Source organism: Dysidea avara, chromosome 2 (assembly GCF_963678975.1).
Source record: "Dysidea avara chromosome 2, odDysAvar1.4, whole genome shotgun sequence".
Taxonomy (NCBI): domain Eukaryota; kingdom Metazoa; phylum Porifera; class Demospongiae; order Dictyoceratida; family Dysideidae; genus Dysidea; species Dysidea avara.
In genome coordinates this window covers 53,417,507-53,440,102 of record NC_089273.1, presented here as the reverse complement: position 1 = coordinate 53,440,102, position 22,596 = coordinate 53,417,507, and the positions used below count along the sequence as shown (strand labels likewise).

At 38.1% G+C, this 22,596-nt stretch overlaps 1 protein-coding gene across 1 annotated transcript in view; it reads left to right on the top strand.

The window, feature by feature from the left end:
- LOC136247675 (uncharacterized) overlaps window positions 1-19,749 on the top strand; it is a 48,818-nt gene extending 29,069 nt beyond the window's left edge. The window contains exons 12-15 of the mRNA XM_066039504.1: window positions 3,423-5,461; window positions 12,688-12,721; window positions 19,390-19,479; window positions 19,530-19,749. Of these exons, the coding sequence (XP_065895576.1) occupies window positions 3,423-5,461; window positions 12,688-12,721; window positions 19,390-19,433 (2,117 nt within the window). The 3' untranslated portion in view covers window positions 19,434-19,479; window positions 19,530-19,749. The remainder of the gene's footprint in view (window positions 1-3,422; window positions 5,462-12,687; window positions 12,722-19,389; window positions 19,480-19,529) is intronic.
- The last annotated feature ends 2,847 nt before the right edge of the window (window positions 19,750-22,596 follow it).

Here is a 22,596-nt window from a genome sequence, read left to right as displayed (position 1 = left end):
GTTATCCGTAGGGAGTAATTGACATCTAATAACTAATTGACATGTAATAACTGTATGTATTATATATATATAATTTGTACATTTACTGATAAAATCTGAATTAGTTAAAGTAGCTATTTAAAATCTGCTTCATCTTTTTCTTCCTGTGGTAAAGAAAAAAAGATAATATAAAAGTCCCAAAGCCGGCCTATTTTGGGGTATATAAATACAAAAAGAAGTGAAATCTAATCCAAAACAGCCAAGCTGTTAAAAAAAAGAGTGTGGCCCTCAGAAAGGCAATGGTGAAAACATGTAAAATCCAAGGTGGCAGCCAAGAAATGGCTGTGATGGTAGGTTAATAGTAAAAATTTTAATAACGACAATTCAGGTGAATTTTGTGCCAAGACCAAGCAGCACCAAATTCACCTGAATTGTTGTTATTAACATTCTTGCCATTAACCTACCATCACAGCCATTTCTTGGCCACCACCTTTGATTTCACATCTTTTTTCACCATAGCCTTTTTGAGGGCCGTACTCTTTTTTTACAGCTTGGCTGTTTTGGATTAGATAATACTTTTCATGCACATTTTATCACTTCAGTAAACAGTGAAACTATATACATATAACTAATTTCTACACTATTTGATTTACCTGTTGATGGAGAGTAGGATTGTTTTTGTTCACCTCTGTACCCATGAAGCAAACGTGAGTTGTGTACATTGCAGTAAAATTTAAGCTTATCGTTGCTGTTTATAAGCTTCAACAGCCTAAAGCATGAGTGAATATACATATATTCCTTGATCAGGCCTTGATTTAATTTTAAGGTGTTTAGGACAAATGTCCTTACATAATCCCAAATGTACAGACATAGAGTCAAATTGTACAGACATGAGTGAGAGGAGCACTTTACACTGCTGGAATTGGATTAGAGTTTCCATTGAAAGTTTTGAGGTTAAATACAACCACATAGCTGCAACATATCACCAGGCTGAGGTCATTACAGCTGCTGGTGATAGCAGTACACAAAGGGGAGGTGGCATTGGTAAATCCTTGGTTTGGGAAAGTGTAGCATCTCCTAGCAACCAAGTGACAGTTATTGTTAACACTACAAACAAACATGTGCACATCAGCTTTTATGGTACCACTATTGGTTTTGCAAGGACATGCGTGTCTGCCCAAAACTAATTATGTGCAGATATTGTGCTATTTGTGTGATTTTCTCCATTGACTGCATGTTAATTTTAGGCCTGCTTGACGCCTCTCCGGTTCATGGTAAACACAATGAGACAAGTCCCAACTCCATAGCTTGTTACACTCATGACTTAAGATGGACATCTGGATTCAATGGAATGGAATAGTGGAATGGAATGGAACAGTACTTAGGTAATTTCAATTAGTGGTCACCTCTTTTAAAAGACCACCTACTAACAAAGACACCTCTTTACAAAGATCATTTTACTTTAATATCTGAATTGTTGTTTTAGAGCCCTATAAGACAGTCTTATTGATGAATTGTGTGCCACATGTTATGTCCCCTAGAAAAGCCAGTGATATCTGATTTATGATACAATACAGTAATAGCTATATACCCCATACAAAAAACAGCTTGGCTATGCAAAAAAATATGTGTCCACGAAACTAAAAGCAACTGGCAACTAAAGGAGCTAATATCTAGAAATGAATGTCAATATATACTGGCAACTAAGTATAATTTATAATAATCTTGGTCCTTTATCATTGACTTGTGCAGTCTGACTGTATTAATTCCCTGTAAATCTAATTGGCTAGTAAATTGGTACCTTTCTCAATAGTCCGGTGTTGTAGAGGAGAAAAAAGGCAGCTAGTTCTAAGTCCTTGAATTAGGTTAGGTAATCCTAAGGCTGCAGCACATGTTGCTGTCAGACCTTCGGTGCTGGTGAGTGTAAAGTGCTAAAAATAATTAATTACTAGCCAATTAGAGTTACAGGGAATTAATTAGGAATGCAGCAAGACTGTACGAGTGAATGATGATGGACCAAATTTTTATAAATTATAGCAAGTTATTTGTCAGTATTTCTTGGTCTCACCAAAATAATAGCTCCTTTAGTTGTCAGTTACTTTTAGTTTGATGGGGACATCACTTTATACAGCCAAACTGTTTTTGCATGGGGTATATTGCTGTATTACAAATCAGATATCACTCTAACTTTTCTAGGCATGTGGCGCACAACTGATCAATAAGACCATTCTATGGGGATACACTCTAAAACAACAAGATAGCAGCATTTTAAACATTAAAGTTAAACGGTCTTTATAAAGAGGTGGTCTTTATAAAGAGGTGACCACCAATTGAAATTACCAAAGTACCATTCCATTCCAACATTCCAGTTCACCATTCCATTCCACTGAATCCAGACGCCCGACTTAAGATTGATTAATGAACACTTGTAATTTATTTTCAATGTAGTCACAGTGCAAATTGATTGTTTTGCACATCCTACTGTCTATGGCTACTTTAACATTTTCCCTCCTGAAAACAAAGATCTCATCAAGTGAAGTTTGAGAAATAAAAAAATGATTGAGTTTTCACTTAGCAGGTCATATGTATGAATGCTATTAATACTATGCAAAGAAACAACTCCATTATAAAATTCTGTAGTGTATAGTAATACTGCAAACGTGGTATGTGGTAATATATTCAGTTAGAAACTGCCATTAACACTACAATTTTTTTCTGATTGAAATCCGGGGCATAAATCTTTGAAATTTTTATGCCATCTTGAATCTTGTAGCCTTGATATATCACTAAATGCCTGCAATAAATATGATAATGTGTGAATTATGCATGGAACTTTGTCGTAAAATTACGTAAGTGGTGCTGCTCAACAGAAAATTGTGACTGGATCTGCAAAAAGGTCTTATAGCCTTTCTAATTGCATGTAGCTAGCAACTTGTAACTTGACTTGTAAATAAGGTACCAACCTGAAATTTTGTCATGTTACACCTCTAACATAGCACTATTTCTGGGTATAATTGTAACTTAATGGGTTAAACAGCTGTGAAGTTATAAATTGTCAAACTTGGAAATTTAGAAAGGCTATAAGACCCCTTTTTGTAGATCCGGTCACAATTTAGATGAAAAATAACTTAGATAATAAATTAATAAGTTTCATTTCATCAAACCACAATAAGCATCTGTGCATAGATCTGCAATTTTTGACAACGTTTAATTTGATTAGGCAACTTTTCTTTCTGTCAAAGTCTTCTATTGTACTGTAAATATTACATATAATATAGTATTTATGGAGATGACTACCAAATTATGTGTGCATGCATTTTTTTTTGTACGTACACATACATGTGTGTATATGTAAGACTTTAATGTTGCAAGTATGTGTGAATGTATGGATTTGTCTTGAAAATAGTTTAACTGTAGTGTATATTTTTTTGCACTTTATATAGGAACTTTTCGTAAAAATTATGAAAAAATTAAGAGGCAGCTTGGCTCTGAAAAACTACAGTTGTATAAAATAATGATTTTTGGACCCGCTGGAGCTGGAAAATCAACTTTACTTAGCATTTTGTGTGATCAGTTTGAAAATCTTAACCTTCGACAAGGCACAATAGTGCTTGATCGGATTGAAATAAAGAGACATGTTGAAGAATCAAGATCATATTGGAAACCAGTTGATCTAGATGATGAAATTTATAAATTGCGATGTATTATTCAAAAGAAAATGGAATCAGACACAGCTGCTGATGCAGAGCTACCATCACCATTTGGTTTGCAGAAATCTCAATTTTCCAAAGTGGAAGAAAAAATGTTTGAATCATTTTCAAGAAAGCAGACAGATTTGAAATGGCAAGAACAGCTGAAAACCTTTATAACTTGCTATGACAGTGGCGGACAAGGAGAATTTTTCGATATCATGCCTACATTAATTACTGCTTCCACTGTTAATGTTATGGTGTTTAATTTGTCAAAAGATCTTGATGCCAAGATTCAGTCAGACTACTATGACAAGGGAGAGTGCTGGTCTACCCCTGAATCCCATTACAACACTGTTCAATTAATGAAAACTGCTCTAGCTAACATTCAGCAATACTCCATAAGAAATTCTTGCTTAAACAATGTTAAGATACCTCAGCTTATTGAGAGTTCACTGTTGGTAGTAGGCACTCATTTAGATCAATGTGGTGATACAGAGAGTGCAAGAAATAGCAAAGTTGTTAAAGTAGATAAAAGAATACGAGAAGACGTGTTAAGGGATTCTACTTTAAATGTAGTTACTCGTGACGGTCACCCAGGAAACGTTGCTTCAGTGGTTCATCCAATTTCTAACTTAGACATAAATGGTAGAGCTGAGGCTGCTCAAAAAATTAGGTCAGCAATTGAAGGTTTTTCTGTTGGTAAAGAAGCAGATGTTCCACTTAGCTGGCTATTGTTTCAGTACGAAATTCGTTTAAGTGGTAAAAATTATATCACACGCCATGAATGCATCACTATAGCTAAAAAGTGTTATATAAAGATGAAGGACGTAGATCACTCTGTAGGATTTAGAGAAAATGATGAAGAAGACTATGAGGATATAGATGATATCCTAATGTATTTTCATGAACTGGGAATTTTCCTTTACTACAAGGAAATTGCGAAAATAGTGTTCTGTCAACCAAAATGGCTTTTTGAAATATTGACTGAGATAGTCAAACTAAAATACAAACCACACCATGAACACGAAAAGATGGAGAACATAAGAAAAGGGATCTTTCTTACAAAATTTGCTTCTGACATAGTAGACTTTGATCCAGATGACATACTACAGTTTGAAGATCTCCTTAAACTGTTTGAACATCTCAATATCATGACTAGCTTGTCTAGCGGTAAATTTTTCATGCCTGCCCTTCTGGATCCAGCTCCACCAGATATCTCCAAGTCATTGAAAGGAAATTTTGGTGATAAGATAGGTGATACCATGATCATTAGATACAAAGATGGGTTCTTTCCACGTGGTGTGTTTTGTTGCTTGGTAGCTATGCTAGCACGAAATGAAGGGTGGACAGTTCCTTTTAGTAATGCTTACAAGGATCACATAGCCATTCGCATTGGATGCTATAAACAGTACTTGATTCTATCTGATAAACTTAATCATGTTACTGTAGAAATTTATCACAATGAAACTGATGTGTCTAAAAGTCATCAAGTGGTTTGTTTTGAAATCCATAATTCTCTAAGATCAATATGCAATAAAATTCGAATAGATAACAAGTTTGAAGCAGGATTTACTTGTATGGAATGCCAAAAAAGCATTGCTGTAGTCAAAATACAAAATCCATGTTGTTCAAATTCAGATTTTATTTGCAGCAAATGTCAGTGCAACATTACTACATTACAATTTCCTTTTAGTCTCTCCTGTTTGGAATGTGCAGACTGTGGTGTTATTAAAATGGCATACAATCAGTTACTTTGGTTCATTCCTGGAGCTGCTCTTAACTCAATAGAGGTATTCACATGTATATACTGTACAGTTGCTTGCGATACACAGAGAAAAGGTTTACATTGAGATAACAGTAAACAATCAGTAATGCTCTATAGTAGACACTTTTACCACATTATTTAGGATGTAATGCATAAAACTCAAATCCCTTGCATCTTAGGGACCAAAATTATTGCTTATACAAACATAGACTCAAATTTAGCAAAAGTGACCAGAAAGGTGAAGTGTATAAACAAATGGGACCATTATGTGTATATCCGAATTTGTGGTAGAAACTTGAGGGTATGTACTTACTGTATACAAAGTATAACTTAACCAAGTGATAAACCCCACCAATAGCATCATGGATGCTTACTTTTATCAATTATCACGACTTTGTAATAATTTACGTACAGTAAATGTATCAAGACCATCTGCATGATGAGACAAAATTTAAGTTAAAGACATAAACACATTTTGATATAGTAATTCCCATTGTTTGTGTATACATTACCTTGAATAAATTTCAACTGGTACAGAAGTATATTGGGTGCTAATTACATGTACCAGGAGAAGGAAAAATTAGGAATTGAATTAGGATCAAAGAAAAAAGTAGTGAAACAAGAGAATAGCTAAAGTAGTGAAGTGAGACAATATGTGAATATACTGCTAGAGCAGGGGCGGATCCAGGAGCTGGCAAGGGTAGGGCAGTAACAGGCTAAGTTGTAGGTGGTTGGGGAGAGCAGATTCTCTTGTTAGTTGCTGCATTTTTGAAGCAGCAAATAATCACCTCTTAGTAGTGTGTTACTGATGATTTTTGACCTTTGCAGATGGTTGTGAAGTCTTAACCCTTAAACCCGCAGAAAACTTTTCAGAAATGCGTGTTTACATAATATGGGCATGCATGGCGACACTAGGTGGGGTAGCTTAATTCTTATAGCCTACACTTGGAGATGGTTAAGGTGGCGATAAAGCAATGACGCGCACAAGAAGCCATAGCAAATACATATGACGTAACATATCATATACTACGCAATTTGTGGTGGTAAATCAGGCGGGGCTAATTGCTAATTCGGCGCAGAACCATAATAAACTTACTGAATAACAAGTGAGTTGTTAGCAAAAACAACAAGCAGCTGCTGTTACACATTTCAGGTGGAATGTAACTCACCTTTACAACAAATTGACAATCTTGACAAGGTGAAAACAAGCGCTACTAATAATTATTATTTGTTTCGACTCACCTTACAGCCTGTTACAAACATTATCTTTTCTCTGTAGACACGGGTTGAACAGCCACGAAACCTCGTATGAATGGTAAGCAATAGTGTCTGAATAATTCTACGTATCAGTATATCATATGTCCATTCTATGGCTTCTTCGCTTGGTACAAACGGTGAAACAAGGCTATCATCTGCTTTTAAACACCATATATTTCGACTTGTAAATCGCTTCCACTTATTGATACTTAGGATGATTCTTGTAATAGTATGCTTTCATCATGTGAAGTATTGGAGCTAAAACTTGAGGTTATTGAGGGATAACGCGTCTTCTGTGGTCCACTAAGTACCACCGATTTCTTGGTTTGAGAGCAGTTCTACGCTTTATACTCTCTACGAATGATAGATTCCTGTATGCATAGTTTATTTGTATGCAAAATTAAGTACTAGCTTTCAATATGTCTTAAATTGAGACCATGTTGAGACACAGCAGATTGTTGTCAAGAATGCGCGTTATTGCTTTAGCGCCACCTTAAATGAACACTGTAACTACAGTGGCTTACGAAGCGGTGAACTGCGACGAGTCACGTCTCCATGTTTCTAAATTCTTGCCACGTGTTTAATTTCAATTGTGGGTTTACTCACGTGAGTCATATATGGCCTGATGCAGAATTTTAGGAAGAGTTGATTCAAGGCTGTGCCTAGAGTCACGACAATCATGTGAATAAAAAAAAACTTAGACAAAAAACCTAAGAAAACAACAACAACAAAAAATTGGCTGAAGTGAGGTTTGAACCCGGGACGTCCCACGCTCTAGCCCAGCACTCTACCACTGTATCACTGCGGTACCAGCTACCCTACTCCCTTAGTTTGTACCTTATATATGTCATTCATGAAGAAGCCTATATATAAATAACACCTGTAAAGAAGAAACTAAACCTGAACCCTAACCCTAACTCTAAAGTACAAGACACATCCCCTAAAGTCAAATGCTCGGGACATACTACTAGGCACGTCCCCTAAAGTCGAATGCTCGGGGCATACTACTAGGGGCATGCTCTAAAGTTGGGGAATACTAGACTCCTGCCAACCCTAGCTCGCCTCAAACTCAGCAAAAACTTACCTTCATACAACTAGTGTGTGAATTCTGGGTGACTGCGCCGTGACTTTAGCAGCAAAACGTCCAGTCGCGGTGCCGTGACTCTAGGCACAGCGCTGAATGAAAGTTGTTGCAGAGCGATAAGATCAACTACCATAGAGTTATCAACCATTTTATTAAGGTATGTAAAGGGTTTGCGTGTTTCCTTACCGAAAAGTTATTTTCACGGCTAGTTTTGGCTTCACCATTTAGCGTTAGGATAAAACCCTAGGTATCATTTTGATCCTTGCTACATCATGAGTAGAATGACATAAATTGCATAGCCATAGGATGGATGCTTCAAAAGTTACAGTGCTTTGTGCAAAGCATGCATATTTATTAAGCGTAAATCCAGTTTTCTGGATTATAGGTTAAAAGCTGTTTACAAGGTTCTGAATTTCTTTAACAACAGCTACACAATAATTATTTTAGAGGCACTTAGTACTCATGAAGGTGCTGGGTGATAATTTCACAGCTAGTTTGACTTTGGTTCACTTTGGTTTCAGAATAAATGCTAGTAAAATGTGCATAATTCACGATTTGTATTGCCTGACATAAAGTTTAGTAAAAGTATGACTGGCTCCTGCTCCTCCACAAGGTCAGAGGGGGGGGGGTATTTACCCCAAATGCCCCAAACTGGATCCACCATTATAGTGGATATTTAGTCCCTAATTGAGTCTATAACCATGACTGAATTAAGGATTAAATGTCCATTAGACTAAGTATATCTTCAGGTGTAGGCAATGTCTCTTGTTTCTCTTCACTACTTCAGCTATTCCCTTGTTTCACAGCTTTATTTTTTCTTTGATCCCTAATCCAACTTGAAATTCCTAATTTCCATTTACTTGTTTATTTACTTTTTAATGACACAATGATGACTAATAAACCACCACATATCACATCAAAGTAAGAATGACCCCAGATGTCCCATTAAATTAATCATTTTTGCATCTGAGTGTGTACCCCCAACAATCAACTACTGAAAAGTGAAGTAGCTGTTATGCTTCAACACAGCATTACAGTTCAAGAAGCACCTCTGCTATCAATCCAGCCGGACAATACAGACAATTCCTAATACAAATAAGTTATCCATGTGAATACTTCTGTCCACACTGTGAGTTATTCCGTGGTAGTAGTTTTTAAACTGAAACAAGCCATAAAAAATCTCTATGGATTGCAACCACTCACAGGTAGTCACTCTGAGACAGCCATTATATCATTAACATATTGCATGCAGTTGAATAAGGGTAGAACTGCTCAAACGGAACTAAAATCAACACGAAGCCACTTAGCACTAACGCCTTGAGCTGTCAGCAAAAAGAAATGGGACATAAAGGAAGACGAAGGGAAATACATATGTGTGCATTGGTACTGAGGTACACCAAAAGCACCACTCGGGATCCCCACGTTCGCCAGCCACAGTCAACCACCGACCAGTAGTAATCTGCAAGGATGCCCAGAGTCGGTTCACAACAGTGGCTAAAGCGACATCTAACAGTAAAAAAATTAAGCCCACAGCCTTAGAGGTTATCGAGTTGCACTATGTCTGAAGGTATCTGCCTGCCTGCCTGCCTGCCTGCCTGCCTGCCTGCCTGCCTGCCTGCCTGCCTGCCTGCCTGCCTGCCTGCCTGCCTGCCTGCCTGCCTGCCTGCCTGCCTGCCTGCCTGCCTGCCTGCCTGCCTGCCTGCCTGCCTGCCTGCCTGCCTGCCTGCCTGCCTGCCTGCCTGCCAGGAGTTATAGTCAGCCAGGAGAAAATTCAATAATAGTTAGACATCAAAACAGGGAATTTAGTAATCCTAAAGGTCCTGTGTGAGGGCACTACTACAGGGCCTGAGGGTTTCTAAATTCTGTAGAACCTTGTGTTTCGATGTCTAACTTACTTAGATCACAGCTCGTTGTTATGCCTTCACAGCTGACAGCTGCTTGTGACATGAGAAATGAAACGGTGAATAGCGTTAACATGCACACCTCCCTGTCATTAGTACAGCACTTACTATCCAGTTAAACACCCATGTGTTGCCAATGTTACAGGAAGGTAATTGCCATGTTTTATATCAGCCCAGAGATGGTGATCTATTGAGACGTAAACAAGGGATCTACGGGATTTAGATTCCTGTAGTAGCCACAGTAGAAACAATTCACCCTGCACACAGTTCAGCTATAAACTATTCACCCAGTAGAGAGATCAGTTAGACTTGTCACCAATTCATGTAAAAAAAATTAAAAGGAAGCCCCAAAGCTTGGCTTTGTGGCTGCCACTTTTGATTTCATAACTTTTTCACCTTGGCCTTTTTAGGGGCCACAACCTTTATTGCAGCTTGGCTGTTTTGGTTTAGATTAGGGCTGAAACAATCATGGTTTTTTAGTATTCGAGTACTTTCTAGAGTTAACAATAGAGTACTCACAAATACTAGTTGCACGTAGTCAGGATTTATCCACTGGAGTGTCAATTCACCAACCAGCAAGGCAATAAAAACTTGCTTAAATTTTTTTTCTGAAGCTTGCGTTTTTACCCATTTATTCATAGGGAATTCAAAAATCCTTGTTTCATCTTCATACACAGGTAGGTTTCTGAGTTATGGGTGTTTGTTTACGTTTCAGTGATGAAAGAATTTATGATGATTTTTCTTCAATGATTTCGCCTTCCTTCCGGATCACAGAAGAATATCTTTGACAAAAACTATACCTTGGTGGATGCACAAATTCATGGCAAATGTGACTGTCTCTGGGAAAACTGTTCTTATCGCCCATTTAAAAGTATCGAGAAACGTCGGTTTTAAATATTTAGAGTGTTGTAGCTGGCCAATGGTGGTAGCTACGCATACCAAATTTTCACACGTTTCACAACAATTTCTTACCTTCCTGATCATCCAGTGAAGAAGTAGTCAACAGCTAAGTTTCCCACCATTTTAGATAGTTTTTAAACCGAGGTTGTCTGTATCAGACGAGCTCCAGAAGGGTGGGAGATGGGGGCCCTGGAAGGCAGGCAAGATGGTGTTCAAAAATGGAAAAGAAACATTTTGGGGTGAATTAGGCCAAGTTATGGGCCATTCAGACCTCAGAACTGGCTAAAAAGAAAGGAAATTTACAGCACAGGTCATTGTCCAGCACCACAGAGCTGTACAACCACACACAGCCATCTCCTGGTTGGCCAGGGTTCCATCAAGACCCCAGACCACTCGTACAGCTCGCCACTGTGCTTTAAAAAAGCAGCCAGCAAAAGCAGACCACTTACTCTGGTCGACTGTGGCAGTGAAACTTGATAGTGCATTTAATAAGCTTTGTGTTTGTGAGAAAAAATCACACTTCCTGTCTTGGGCGATAAGAACGGTTTCGTAGATCCGGTCACAAATACAATGAGCAAAGATAATAATCTGTATGCCGTTGTATCAGCAAGTTATGATGGTTTATGTAAGCGCCTGTAGATTATTTTCTCATTGTCTTCTGTACATATTGATTTATTCCCTCATCCAGGCGTCTACTGCTGTATTTCCCACACTGCTTATCTTATGAAGCTGAAACTTAGCCAATCCATTCCTATGTCCCTTTAGGTAACAAAGAACCAATAAGACAAGTTTTGATAAATGTGCGTATATCGACGGTTTTCTAAGATTAGGTCAAATATGTGACCCAGTCTGAGAAAACCGGTCTTATCGCCCATGTCAGCAGATTCAATTTTTCACCCAGGACACAAAGCTACATGAATAAACTATCTAATTCCACAATCAAAATCAGCTAAACTTGAGTGGTCTGGTTTTGCTGGCTGCTTTTCCCAAGCCCAGTGGCGATCCGTGGGGCCTTAATGGAGCTCTGGTCAGCCTAGGGATGACTATATGTGACTGTACAGCTCTGTGGTTTTGAATAAGTACCTCTGCTGTGAATTTCCTTTCATTTTAGCCAGTTTTGAGACCTCAATGGCCAAAAACTTGGCCTAATACATCCCAGGGACCCCGCCTCCCACCCAATTTGCAGCTCGCCTGATATAGTCAACCTCAATTTTAAAAATAACTAAAATGGCGGGAAACTTGGTTGTTGGCTACTTGCACAGTGGATGCTCTGGAAGGTAAGGAATTGGTATAAAACGTGTGAAAATTTGGTACACATAGCTTCAACCATTGGTGAGCTACAACACACTAAATACTTTAAACCGGCGTTTCTCGATACTTTTAAATAGGCGATAAGCCCGGTTTTCCCAGACTGGGTCACATATATAGTTTAGTTTATATGGTTTATATACCACACCTGTGGTTGAGATCAAAAGCACCGCGCTGTGGTATATAGCTGATATACCATGGCAAACTGTGATATGTAAATGATATACCACGCTTTGTGGCTACACTTACCATATATGGTGTAACTTCACACATTCTGCGAAATCCTTATTTAAATGGTAAACAAGTCTCTAATAACAAGCGCCTAAATCAACCAACAATTATTCACCTCAGGAACTGGAACAAGTTTCAATGAACTCTTGTTTCCTTCTTGGCCAACTCACTAATCGTGACTGTGTGGGCGTGGCACCTCTAAATGTGTAAAACTTCTGATCCATCAAGAATTTCTATTGATTTCCATCTCCAGGAGGTGCTATTTCACTATAACTTACTATCTATAATCATTTTCATCTACTGGGGTGTAGACAGTTATAACACGATTACTCGGGATATGACTAAATATATGCACTCGTGAATTATGCGTATATTTTAGTCATATCCCTTGTAAGTGTATTATAACTATAAAATATATAGTATAGTTTATATAGTTATTATATAGTTTTTACTATGTAGTTGTAATGGTCGTGTACGTATGTTGAACTTGCAGTTTGTATACTGTATTGTATCTGTAACTATGTATGTATGCATGCACTTGTCAATTCAGTATTTAATTCTTACTCATAGGAACATTTAATAGGTTTATCACAACAGTCACAGAGTAAGTATTGTATACCGTACTGTATTCAAATGTGTGTATGTTATTGTGATTGGAGTATTATAGTATCTAATCCAAAACAGCCAAGCTGTAAAAAAAGTGTGCGGCCCTCAAAAAGGTTATGGTGAAAAAAGATGTGAAATCCAAGGTGGCGGCCAAGAAATGGCTGTGATGGTAGGTTAATGATAAAAATTTTAATAATGACAATTCAGGTGAATTACTGTGCGCTTGGTCTTGGCACAAAATTCACCTGAATTGTCGTTATTAAAATTTTTACCATTAACCTACCATCATGCACAGCCATTTCTTGGCCGCCACCTTGGATTTCACATCTTTTTTCACCATAGCCTTTTAGAGGGCCGCACACTTTTTTTACAGCTTGGCTGTTTTGGATTAGATTTCACTTCTTTTTGTATTTGTATACCCCAAAGCTTGGGGCTTTTTAAACCTTTTTTTTCTTTTTTTCTACAGGAAGAAGAAAAGATGAAGCAGATGAATACTTTAATATTTCTGATTTTATCAATAAATATACAAATTATATATATAATACATATATTTATTACAGAACTCTACATGGTGGTTTCTTTGTAACTGAACACTCTACAAGGTGACTTCTTCTAGCTGCTCTCTCTACAGGGTGAATTGTTTGTAGCTGAACGATCTACAAGGTAACTTCTTCTAGCTGATCTCTCTACAGGGTGATTTGTTTGTAGCTGGACTATCTACAAGGTAACTTTTTCTAGCTGATCTTTCTACAGGGTGATTTGTTTGCAGCTGAACTCTCTATGAGGTAATTTCTTTTAGCTGATCTCTCTACAGGATCACTGTTTCTAGCTGATCTCTCTACAGGGTAAATTGTTTCTAGCTGAACTCTCTACAGGGTGGTTTCTTTGCAGCTGAACTCTATACATGGTAGTTTCTTTGTAGCTAAACTCTCTACAAGGTGACTTCTTCTAGCTGATCATCTCTCTACAGGGTGATTTGTTTGTAGCTGAACTCTCTACAAGGTTACTTCTTCTAGCTGATCTCTGTACAGGATCACTTGTTTGTAGCTGAATTCTATACAGGTGATTTGTTTGCAGCTGAACTCTCTACATGATGGTTTCTTTGTAGCTGAACTCTCTACAAGGTAACTTCTTCTAGCTGATCTCTCTACAGGGTGATTTGTTTGTAGCTGAATTCTTTACAGGGTGATTTGTTTGCAGCTGAACTCTCTACATGGTAATTTCTTTGTAGCTGAACTCTCTACAAGGTGACTTCTTCTAGCTGATCTCTCTACAGGGTGATTTGTTTGTAGCTGAACTCTCCACAAGGTAATTTCTTTTAGTTGATCTCTGTACAGGGTGAATTGTTTGTAGCTGAACTCTCTACAAGGTAACTTCTTCTAGCTGGTCTCTGTAATTTGTTAGTAGCTGAACTCTCTACATGATGGTTTCTTTGTCGCTGAACTCTCTACAAAGTAACTTCTTCTAGGTGATCTCTCTACAGGGCGATTTGTTTGTAGCTGAATTTTTTACAGGGTGATTTGTTTGCAGCTGAACTCTCTACATGGTGGTTTCTTTGTAGCTGAACTCTCTACAAGGTGACTTCTTCTAGGTGATCTTTCTACAGGGTGATTTGTTTGTAGCTGAACTATCTACAAGGTAACTTCTTCTAGCTGATCTCTCTACAGGGTGATTTGTTTGCAGCTGAGCTCTTTACAGAATGGTTTCTTTGTAGCTGAACTCTCTACAAGGTGACTTCTTCTAGCTGATCTTTCTACAGGGGGTGATTTGTTTGTAGCTGAACTATCTACAAGGTAACTTCTTCTAGCTGATCTCTCTACAGGGTGATTTGCTACAAGGTAACTTCTTCTTCTTCTAGCTGATCTCTCTACAGGGTGATTTGTTTGTAGCTGAATTCTGTATAGGTGATTTATTTGCAGCTGAGCTCTTTACAGAATGGTTTCTTTGTAGCTGAATTTTCTACAAGGTAACTTCTTCTAGCTGATGTCTCTACAGGGTCACTAGTTTGTAGCTGAATTCTCTACATGGTGATTTCTTTGTAACTGAACTCTCTACAAGTTAACTTCTTCTAGCTGATCTTTCTACAGGGTGATTATTTTGTAGCTGAACTCTCCACAAGAAAACTTCTTCTAACTGATCTCTGAACAGGGTGAATTGTTTGTAGCTGAACTATCTACAAGGTAACTTCTGCTAGCTGATGTCTCTACAAGGTCACTAGTTTGTAGCTGAACTCTCTACATGGTGGTTTCTTTGTAACTGAACTCCCTACAAGGTGACTTCTTCTAGCTGATCTTTCTACAGGGTGTTTAGTTTGTAGCTGAAATTTTTACAGGGTGATTTGTTTGCAGCTGAATTCTCTACAAGGTTACTTCTTCTAGCTGATCTTTCTACAGGGTGATTTGTTTGTAGCTGAACTATCTACAAGGTAACTTCTTCTAGCTGATCTTTCTACAGGGTGATTTGTTTGTAGCTGAATTCTGTATAGGTGATTTGTTTGCAGCTGAGCTCTTTACAGAATGGTTTATTTGTAGCTGAATTTTCTACAAGGTAACTTCTTCTAGCTGATGTCTCTACAGGTTCACTAGTTTGTAGCTGAATTCTCTACATGGTGATTTCTTTGTAACTGAATTCTCTACAAGTTAACTTCTTCTAGCTGATCTTTCTACAGGGTGATTATTTTGTAGCTGAACTCTCTACAAGAAAATTTCTTCTAACTGATCTCTGAACAGGGTGAATTGTTTGTAGCTGAACTATCTACAAGGTAACTTCTACTAGCTGATGTCTCTACAAGGTCACTAGTTTGTAGCTGAATTCTCTACATGGTGGTTTCTTTGTAGCTGAACTCTCTACAAGGTAACTTCTTCCAGCTGATCTCTCTACAGGGTGATTTGTTTGTAGCTGAACTATCTACAAGGTAACTTCTTCTAGCTGATCTTTCTACAGGGTGATTTGTTTGTAGCTGAATTCTGTATAGGTGATTTGTTTGCAGCTGAGTTCTTTACAGAATGTTTCTTTATAGCTGAACTCTCTACAAGGTAACTTCTTCTAACTGATCTTTCTACAGGGTAATTTGTTTGTGGCTGAATTTTCTACAGGGTGATTTGTTTGCAGCTGAACTCTCTACATGGTGGTTTCTTTGTAGCTGAACTCTCTACAAGGTAACTTCTTCTAGCTTATCTCTCTACAGTGCGATTTGTTTGTAGCTGAACTCTCTACATGGTGGTTTCTTTTAAATAATCTTTCTACAGGGTGATTAGTTTGTAGCTGAATTTTTTACAGGGTGATTTGTTTACAGCTGAACTCTCTACATGGTGGTTTCTTTGTAGCTGAACTCTCTACAAGGTGACTTCTTCTAGCTGATCTTTCTACAGGGTGATTTGTTTGTAGCTGACTATCTACAAGGTAACTTCTTCTAGCTGATCTCTCTACAGGGTGATTTGTTTGTAGCTGAACTGTCTACAAGATAACTTCTTCTAGCTGATCTCTCTACAGGGTGATTTGTTTGTAGCTGAATTCTGTATAGGTGATTTGTTTGCAGCTGAGCTCTTTACAGAATGGTTTCTTTGTAGCTGAATTTTCTACAAGGTAACTTCTTCTAGCTGATGTCTCTACAGGGTCACTAGTTTGTAGCTGAATTCTCTACATGGTGGTTTCTTTGTAACTGAACTCTCTGCAAGGTAACTTCTCCTAGCTGATCTTTCTACAGAGTGAATTGTTTGTAGCTGAACTCTCTACAAGGTAACTTCTGCTAGCTGATGTCTCTACAAGGTCACTAGTTTGTAGCTGAACTCTCTACATGGTGGTTTCTTTGTAACTGAACTCTCTACAAGGTTACTTCTTCTAGCTGATCTTTCTACAGGGTGATTCGTTTGTAGCTGAAGAAACTTCTTCTAGCTGATCTCTCTACAGGGAGATTTGTTTGTAGCTGAACTCTACAAGGTGATTTCTTCTAGCTGAACTATCTCTTTCCGTAGTTGAACTCCCTACAAAGTAACTTCTTCTAGCTGATCTTTCTACAGGGTGACTTGCTTCTTGCTGATCTCTATACAGGCTACTTGTTTCTAGCTGATCTCTTGAATTCTCTTCAGAGTGACTGTTCTATTAGGGTGACTGCTCTATTAGAGTATCTCGATCTTGCACTTGCTACGCCAAGTTGGATTTCGTGTTATAACTCCGTGGCTTTAAGTATGATTCTTCTACACCACTGAAGAGCCTTTCTAAGATGATTACTCCATCTGTACAGTGATTTTCAAAGCACTACCCCAAGCGGTTTTTCTGGTAGGCGTGATAAGTAGTCGTTTTTTATTAGCTAATCTCGATTACGTAATTGTTACACACTGTTGGTTTTTTCGTTGTATCTTCCTGGTTTTTAGCTTGATTTCTTTCAAACCACAAAAGGTTTGAGGATCAATAGTTAACCTATTCACCCACCGATTTTCAGCTTCTTCCCATACGCGGTTTACCCTGTAGGTGTGACAACATATTGGTGTTATTTTTCGTGAATAATCGCTCATAACTTTTTACCTGTTTATCATATTCCAGCCAAAGTTGATACCGAGATGCGCCGTTATACCCCCTTCTGTGTGCCAAATTTCTAGGCAATTGGATATGGCGTTCGCGTTTTATAGCAGTTTTTGTAAGTGTGCGACAAGAGGAAGAAAAATAAAAAGAAAAAAACTAAGAAACTAAGTCACTTTTTGAAGTCGCATATCTCGGGAACGCTTAAAGCGATTTCGCTCAAAATTGGAATGTGGAGTGCTAAAGTTGGAGGGCATGTCCACAGCAAAAATCGTCTTGTTTTAGCAAGGCAGCACAGAGCTACGAAGGTGCGAATATTGCGTTTTCTTTCTTCCTGTCAATATACTCATGGGTGTTGCACGCCGGCTTCTTGGGCCGCACGACACACTGTGTGTCTTGATATGTAGTATTTGTCATGTATGTTAATGCAAAATTTGGAAAATATGATAGGTGGTAGTTGACTTCGGTGTGTCAAATATGATTCTTAAAAACAGAGTGCATGCTAGATGCTCTGCACATTATAATAAAAAATTTCAAGGATTCCATTTACTTATTTAAATTTGTGAGCAAAAACTGGTTGTTTCACACATTTCTCAAAATTCAATTTTATTATTTCTCTGTTATCAATATAGCAGTAAAGTAGTAAAGGAGTGGACAGCCAAAGTTTCAGCCTTTTGTGGTAAATAGTCTTGGAGTTATAGATGATAAATTTAATTTGGAAGTTGTTTTAGAGCTATAATTTTCCCTTTCCGATGTATGTGCATCATTTCCACTACTGTTGGTGCTGGCTTTGATACTGTTTGCACATGCCCTATTGGTACAGCTATACAATTGTTAATTGCAAGGTGTGCGCATGTGCGTGTGTGTGCATACACATTTATACTATTGTCTAAATGGAATCAAGTGTAATTCACAATTCTGACCACCATTGGCTTTCAATGTTGGGGTAAGAACAGTCACTCTAATAGCAGTCCCTTAGAATTCGTACTGACTAATTGCATATATCACTCATATTAATATGCCACTAAGTCAATTCCCTAAAATTGTGTTATTGCATATGTATATCTTTTTACACACACACACACACACACACACACACACACACACACACACACACACACACACACACACACACACACACACACACACACACACACACACACACACACACACACACACACACACACACACACACACACTGTGCTGGCTACGTACTGTGGGTATATGCCCTATTGGTAAGTTTTACCATTGGATTGATCTATAGTTCTTCCAAATTAACTTCTAAGGCTTATTTTGTGGTTCTAAGGTGGTGTTTAGGTGAGTGTTCTATTAGAATTTTGGCAAAAAAAAAATAGGCGATCTCTATTATGAAACATTCAGGTGGCTGGGAACAGTTTCCGTATGGCTTCACTATGAAATTTACAGGTCCTAAAACAAACAAGCTATCTTCATTAAGTGCATTGAACTAACAGAAATTTATGAAGCAATCTGTTCTCTACCATTTACAACAAACAGGAGCTCCCTGGGATGCGTGTAGCGCATATTTAGCCCTTTAGAGTGAACTCTTCCTCTACGCTTAGCGCTATGGGGCTGGATTCGCTGTTAGACATTATTTACCTGATTATCTATCATTGTGTGGAGTTACTTTTCCTACCAGGTCTTTAGTTCACACATGTTAATTCTACCCATGTCACACAAAGATTTGAAGAAAAAAAATTTTTTTTTCAATTCACCACTGCCAGGCAGAAGCAAATATTAAAAATCGGCTTCCACACAATTGCAGCTTATTTACTAATGCTTTCCCATTCGAAATTCGACAGTTGTATGTTGAGAAGCCAGCAACTAGTTCATTTTTGTATGGAGGCTTGTAATAGTAGCACGCAGAGATCTTGTTAAATACTGTGATGATGTGTGCTTATGCAACATAATTATGTTCATTAGCAAATGACAGGAACTGGTGGTCAACCACAGTAATGATTATATTTAATCCTCATAGCTAATGTGATTGCTTGCATAATACTGTTGAAACCTTATGAAAACTGTTCTGAACCACCTTAACATATATAGTATATATGCACTAATGTCTTAGTGACATAATTACATCATCATGTGGTCTATGTGCTACAGTACTCTTCTTGCATTGTTTAGGAAAAAGAAGAGAAAAAAAGGAGAATAATAGATTCCGACTCTGATAGTGAAAGTAAGAGAGTAAGAGTAATGGACTTGACTACAATTCTTGTTAGTACTACATTGTTAAATGATACCATAGCTTTGTTTTTGATTTGCAGGCTGCACTCATTGGCAACATGGAATCATTTTCTGCAAAACATCTTTTGACATCAAATCTCTTATAGCTATTGTGTTCTGAACAAAACTTGCATATAGATGTGTTCAAAATGATCATTATCACAAGATCATACATGCACATGTGTTTACATCTCCTTATACCACCCATATACATATATCACCCATGTACATTTTACAACAGTGAAATGCATGTGTAATGCTTTGATTTTCTTTAGCAAACTATTCAAGACAGGAAAATGCAAGAACTTGTAAGAGCAGAAAAATTTCAAAGGATGATGGTAAGCAAATAAACAAGTAGAAGGAAATTTAGGAATTTTAAGTTGGATTAGGGATCATAAGACAATCTGCAGATTGCGTGATTCTGTTCGAGATACTCTAATAGAGAAGTCAGTAATTCTAATCTAATCCTAAACAGCCAAGATGTAAAAAGGTGCAACCCACCCCCCACCCCACCCAAAAAAAAAAATTTCATTGTGAAAAGGACAGGTGGAAGCCAAGCAGTCATATGGCTAATACAGCAATAGTAGCAACTGCTCGTAGCTAAGCTAATACAGCAATAGTAGCAACTGCTCGTAGCTAAGCTAATACAGCAATAGTAGCAACTGCTCGTAGCTAAGCTAATACAGCAATAGTAGCAACTGCTCGTAGCTAAGCTAATACAGCAATAGTAGCAACTGCTCGTAGCTAAGCTAATACAGCAATAGTAGCAACTGCTCGTAGCTAAGCTAATACAGCAATAGTAGCAACTGCTCGTAGCTAAGCTAATACAGCAATAGTAGCAACTGCTCGTAGCTAAGCTAATACAGCACGAGGCAAAGCGGAGTGCTGTATAGCCTGTATTTGCCTCGAGACTCCCCCAAGTACTGTATTTTTCGTACACACAAGCAAGGCGGTGCTTTAAGTGATATATTGTACTTCCTGGTTGTCTGACTTTTTCTCTAGTATTCAAACCACTGTGATTTTCGGAGATAAGGCTATCAGTAAGTGTTTTACTAAACTAGTCGTAGAACGAACTAATAGGATTAGTTTGGCTAGTTTTTAGCAATTTACAATGTCACGCACATGATCATTTGTGCTGTCTTAGTGGAGTTGTGTTTAAAGAGCTTTGTGATCAGACGATCAGTAAGTGTTAATACAATCTATTCCTAGCCGTAGAATGAACTCGTAGGATTAGTTTAGCTGGTTTTAGCAATTTACAGTGTGTTGTTTATGTAACATTCCTTAAATAAATTTTCCGCATAACTGTATTGTATTTGCCCAAGTGTACTGTATCTGCCCAATTAAGCGCATAACTATACTGTATTTTCCCAATTAGCTGCATAACTGTACTGTATGACTCATACAGTACAGTTATGCAGTTGATTAGTACAGCATGGACAATACGATATGCGGCATCGCTTTGATCCTCCCACGCAAAGTACAATATAGTTACATCACTTCTGTTTTCTCTAAAAACCATTAGAAAATGCATCATGCAGTAGCTATACACCTGTAATTATATTTTACACAATATGTATATGTATAATAATCTAATCGGTATCGGATATTGGTACAACTGAAATATCCTTATCAGTACACCTCTACTGAAAATTAGGGAACACTAGCATAAGTGCACTAGTTAATAGCTCCTTCAGTTGGACAAAGGTTCATGGTAATTGTCATCACACACAAACATAGCGTCCTTTCTGGTGAGAGCAAAAAGAGGTGCTGCTACCTTGGAAAACCTATTAATAAATCTTCTATAATAGGAGCCAATCCTAAACACATCCAAAGATGTTTAATGCCAGGAAAATTCCTCAGGTTCCGCTTTCTCAGGATCCAAGGTAATACCATCAAGAGAGACAATGTATCTTCAGTATGTAACACTTGGCAAGGTGACACTTAATTGGTTGGTGTCTAAGCCCTGTTTGCCTCAGTCTCTGCAGCAGTTCAGTGAGATTATCTCGAAACTCTCACCTATCACAAGAACACCATTCAAATAACAACACACTTCTTCCAAGCCAATCCTGTTAGTGCTGTTTCCATTAACCTTTGAAAGGTTGCCGGGGAATTACAGTGCCCGAACAGCATTGCATTAAACTCATAAAGCCCTGAGTGGGAACTGAATGCTGTCTTCTCTCGAGACTCTGATAGCCAGAGGCTAAATCAAGTGTACTGAAATAGGCAAAGTTTACCATCAGATCTAAGGAATCATCAATACAGAACAGTGGAAACGTCCACCCAAAAGTGATTCATACCATTCTTTTTAGCCACTAGAACTACAGGACTAGCCCAGACTCCTGAATCACTCCCTGGTCTAATATCTGACCTATAATTCCTTCCATCTTCTATCTCACGGCGAATGGCCTATGATAAGGCAACTGCTTGATTGGCCATTGTTTGCCAGTCTCAATTGAATGTTGCACCAAATCAGTCTTTCCCAACTGGGAGTGGTCCAGAGCAAAAGTGTCACTGAGTGAAGTTAAAACACTGACAAGCTGGCACTTCTGTGGTTCATTCAGAGTACTCCCTATGTCTAGTTTGCACAACAGTTCTTCCACCTGTACATTAGCTACTGATGTTGGTTTCAAGAAATCAACAGTACCATCTCTAGCTCAATTAGCTGGTACCTATAGTTAGCAATATGAAGTACCAATTTGTTACTGTCACTCACTGAGTCACACACAATAGTGGGTGGTACTCCAGAAGCTTGTAGTTCTTCACCCTTGGACTGGATTAAACACTATCAATTCCTTACTGATATCACCAGTGGCTTCCACTTGCGTTAGTTGACTGGTATTCTGATACTCCGTAACAAACTCGCTGTGGCACCTGTTACCTTCTCCAGGGTATCCTGTTCACTTGCAATAGCAGCTTCAACAGAACTAGACACAGTAGCACTCAGCTTCCAGTCTCCTGAAACTAAAAGGTCCACTATCCAGCTATATGTAGAAGGTTGTAACACGTAAACCAAGCTTACTAAGCAGGTCAGTACCAACAAGAAGGCCTTGTAACACTTCCTTCAGTACTAAAACAGTAACATAGCAACTGTTATGTCCACGAGATACC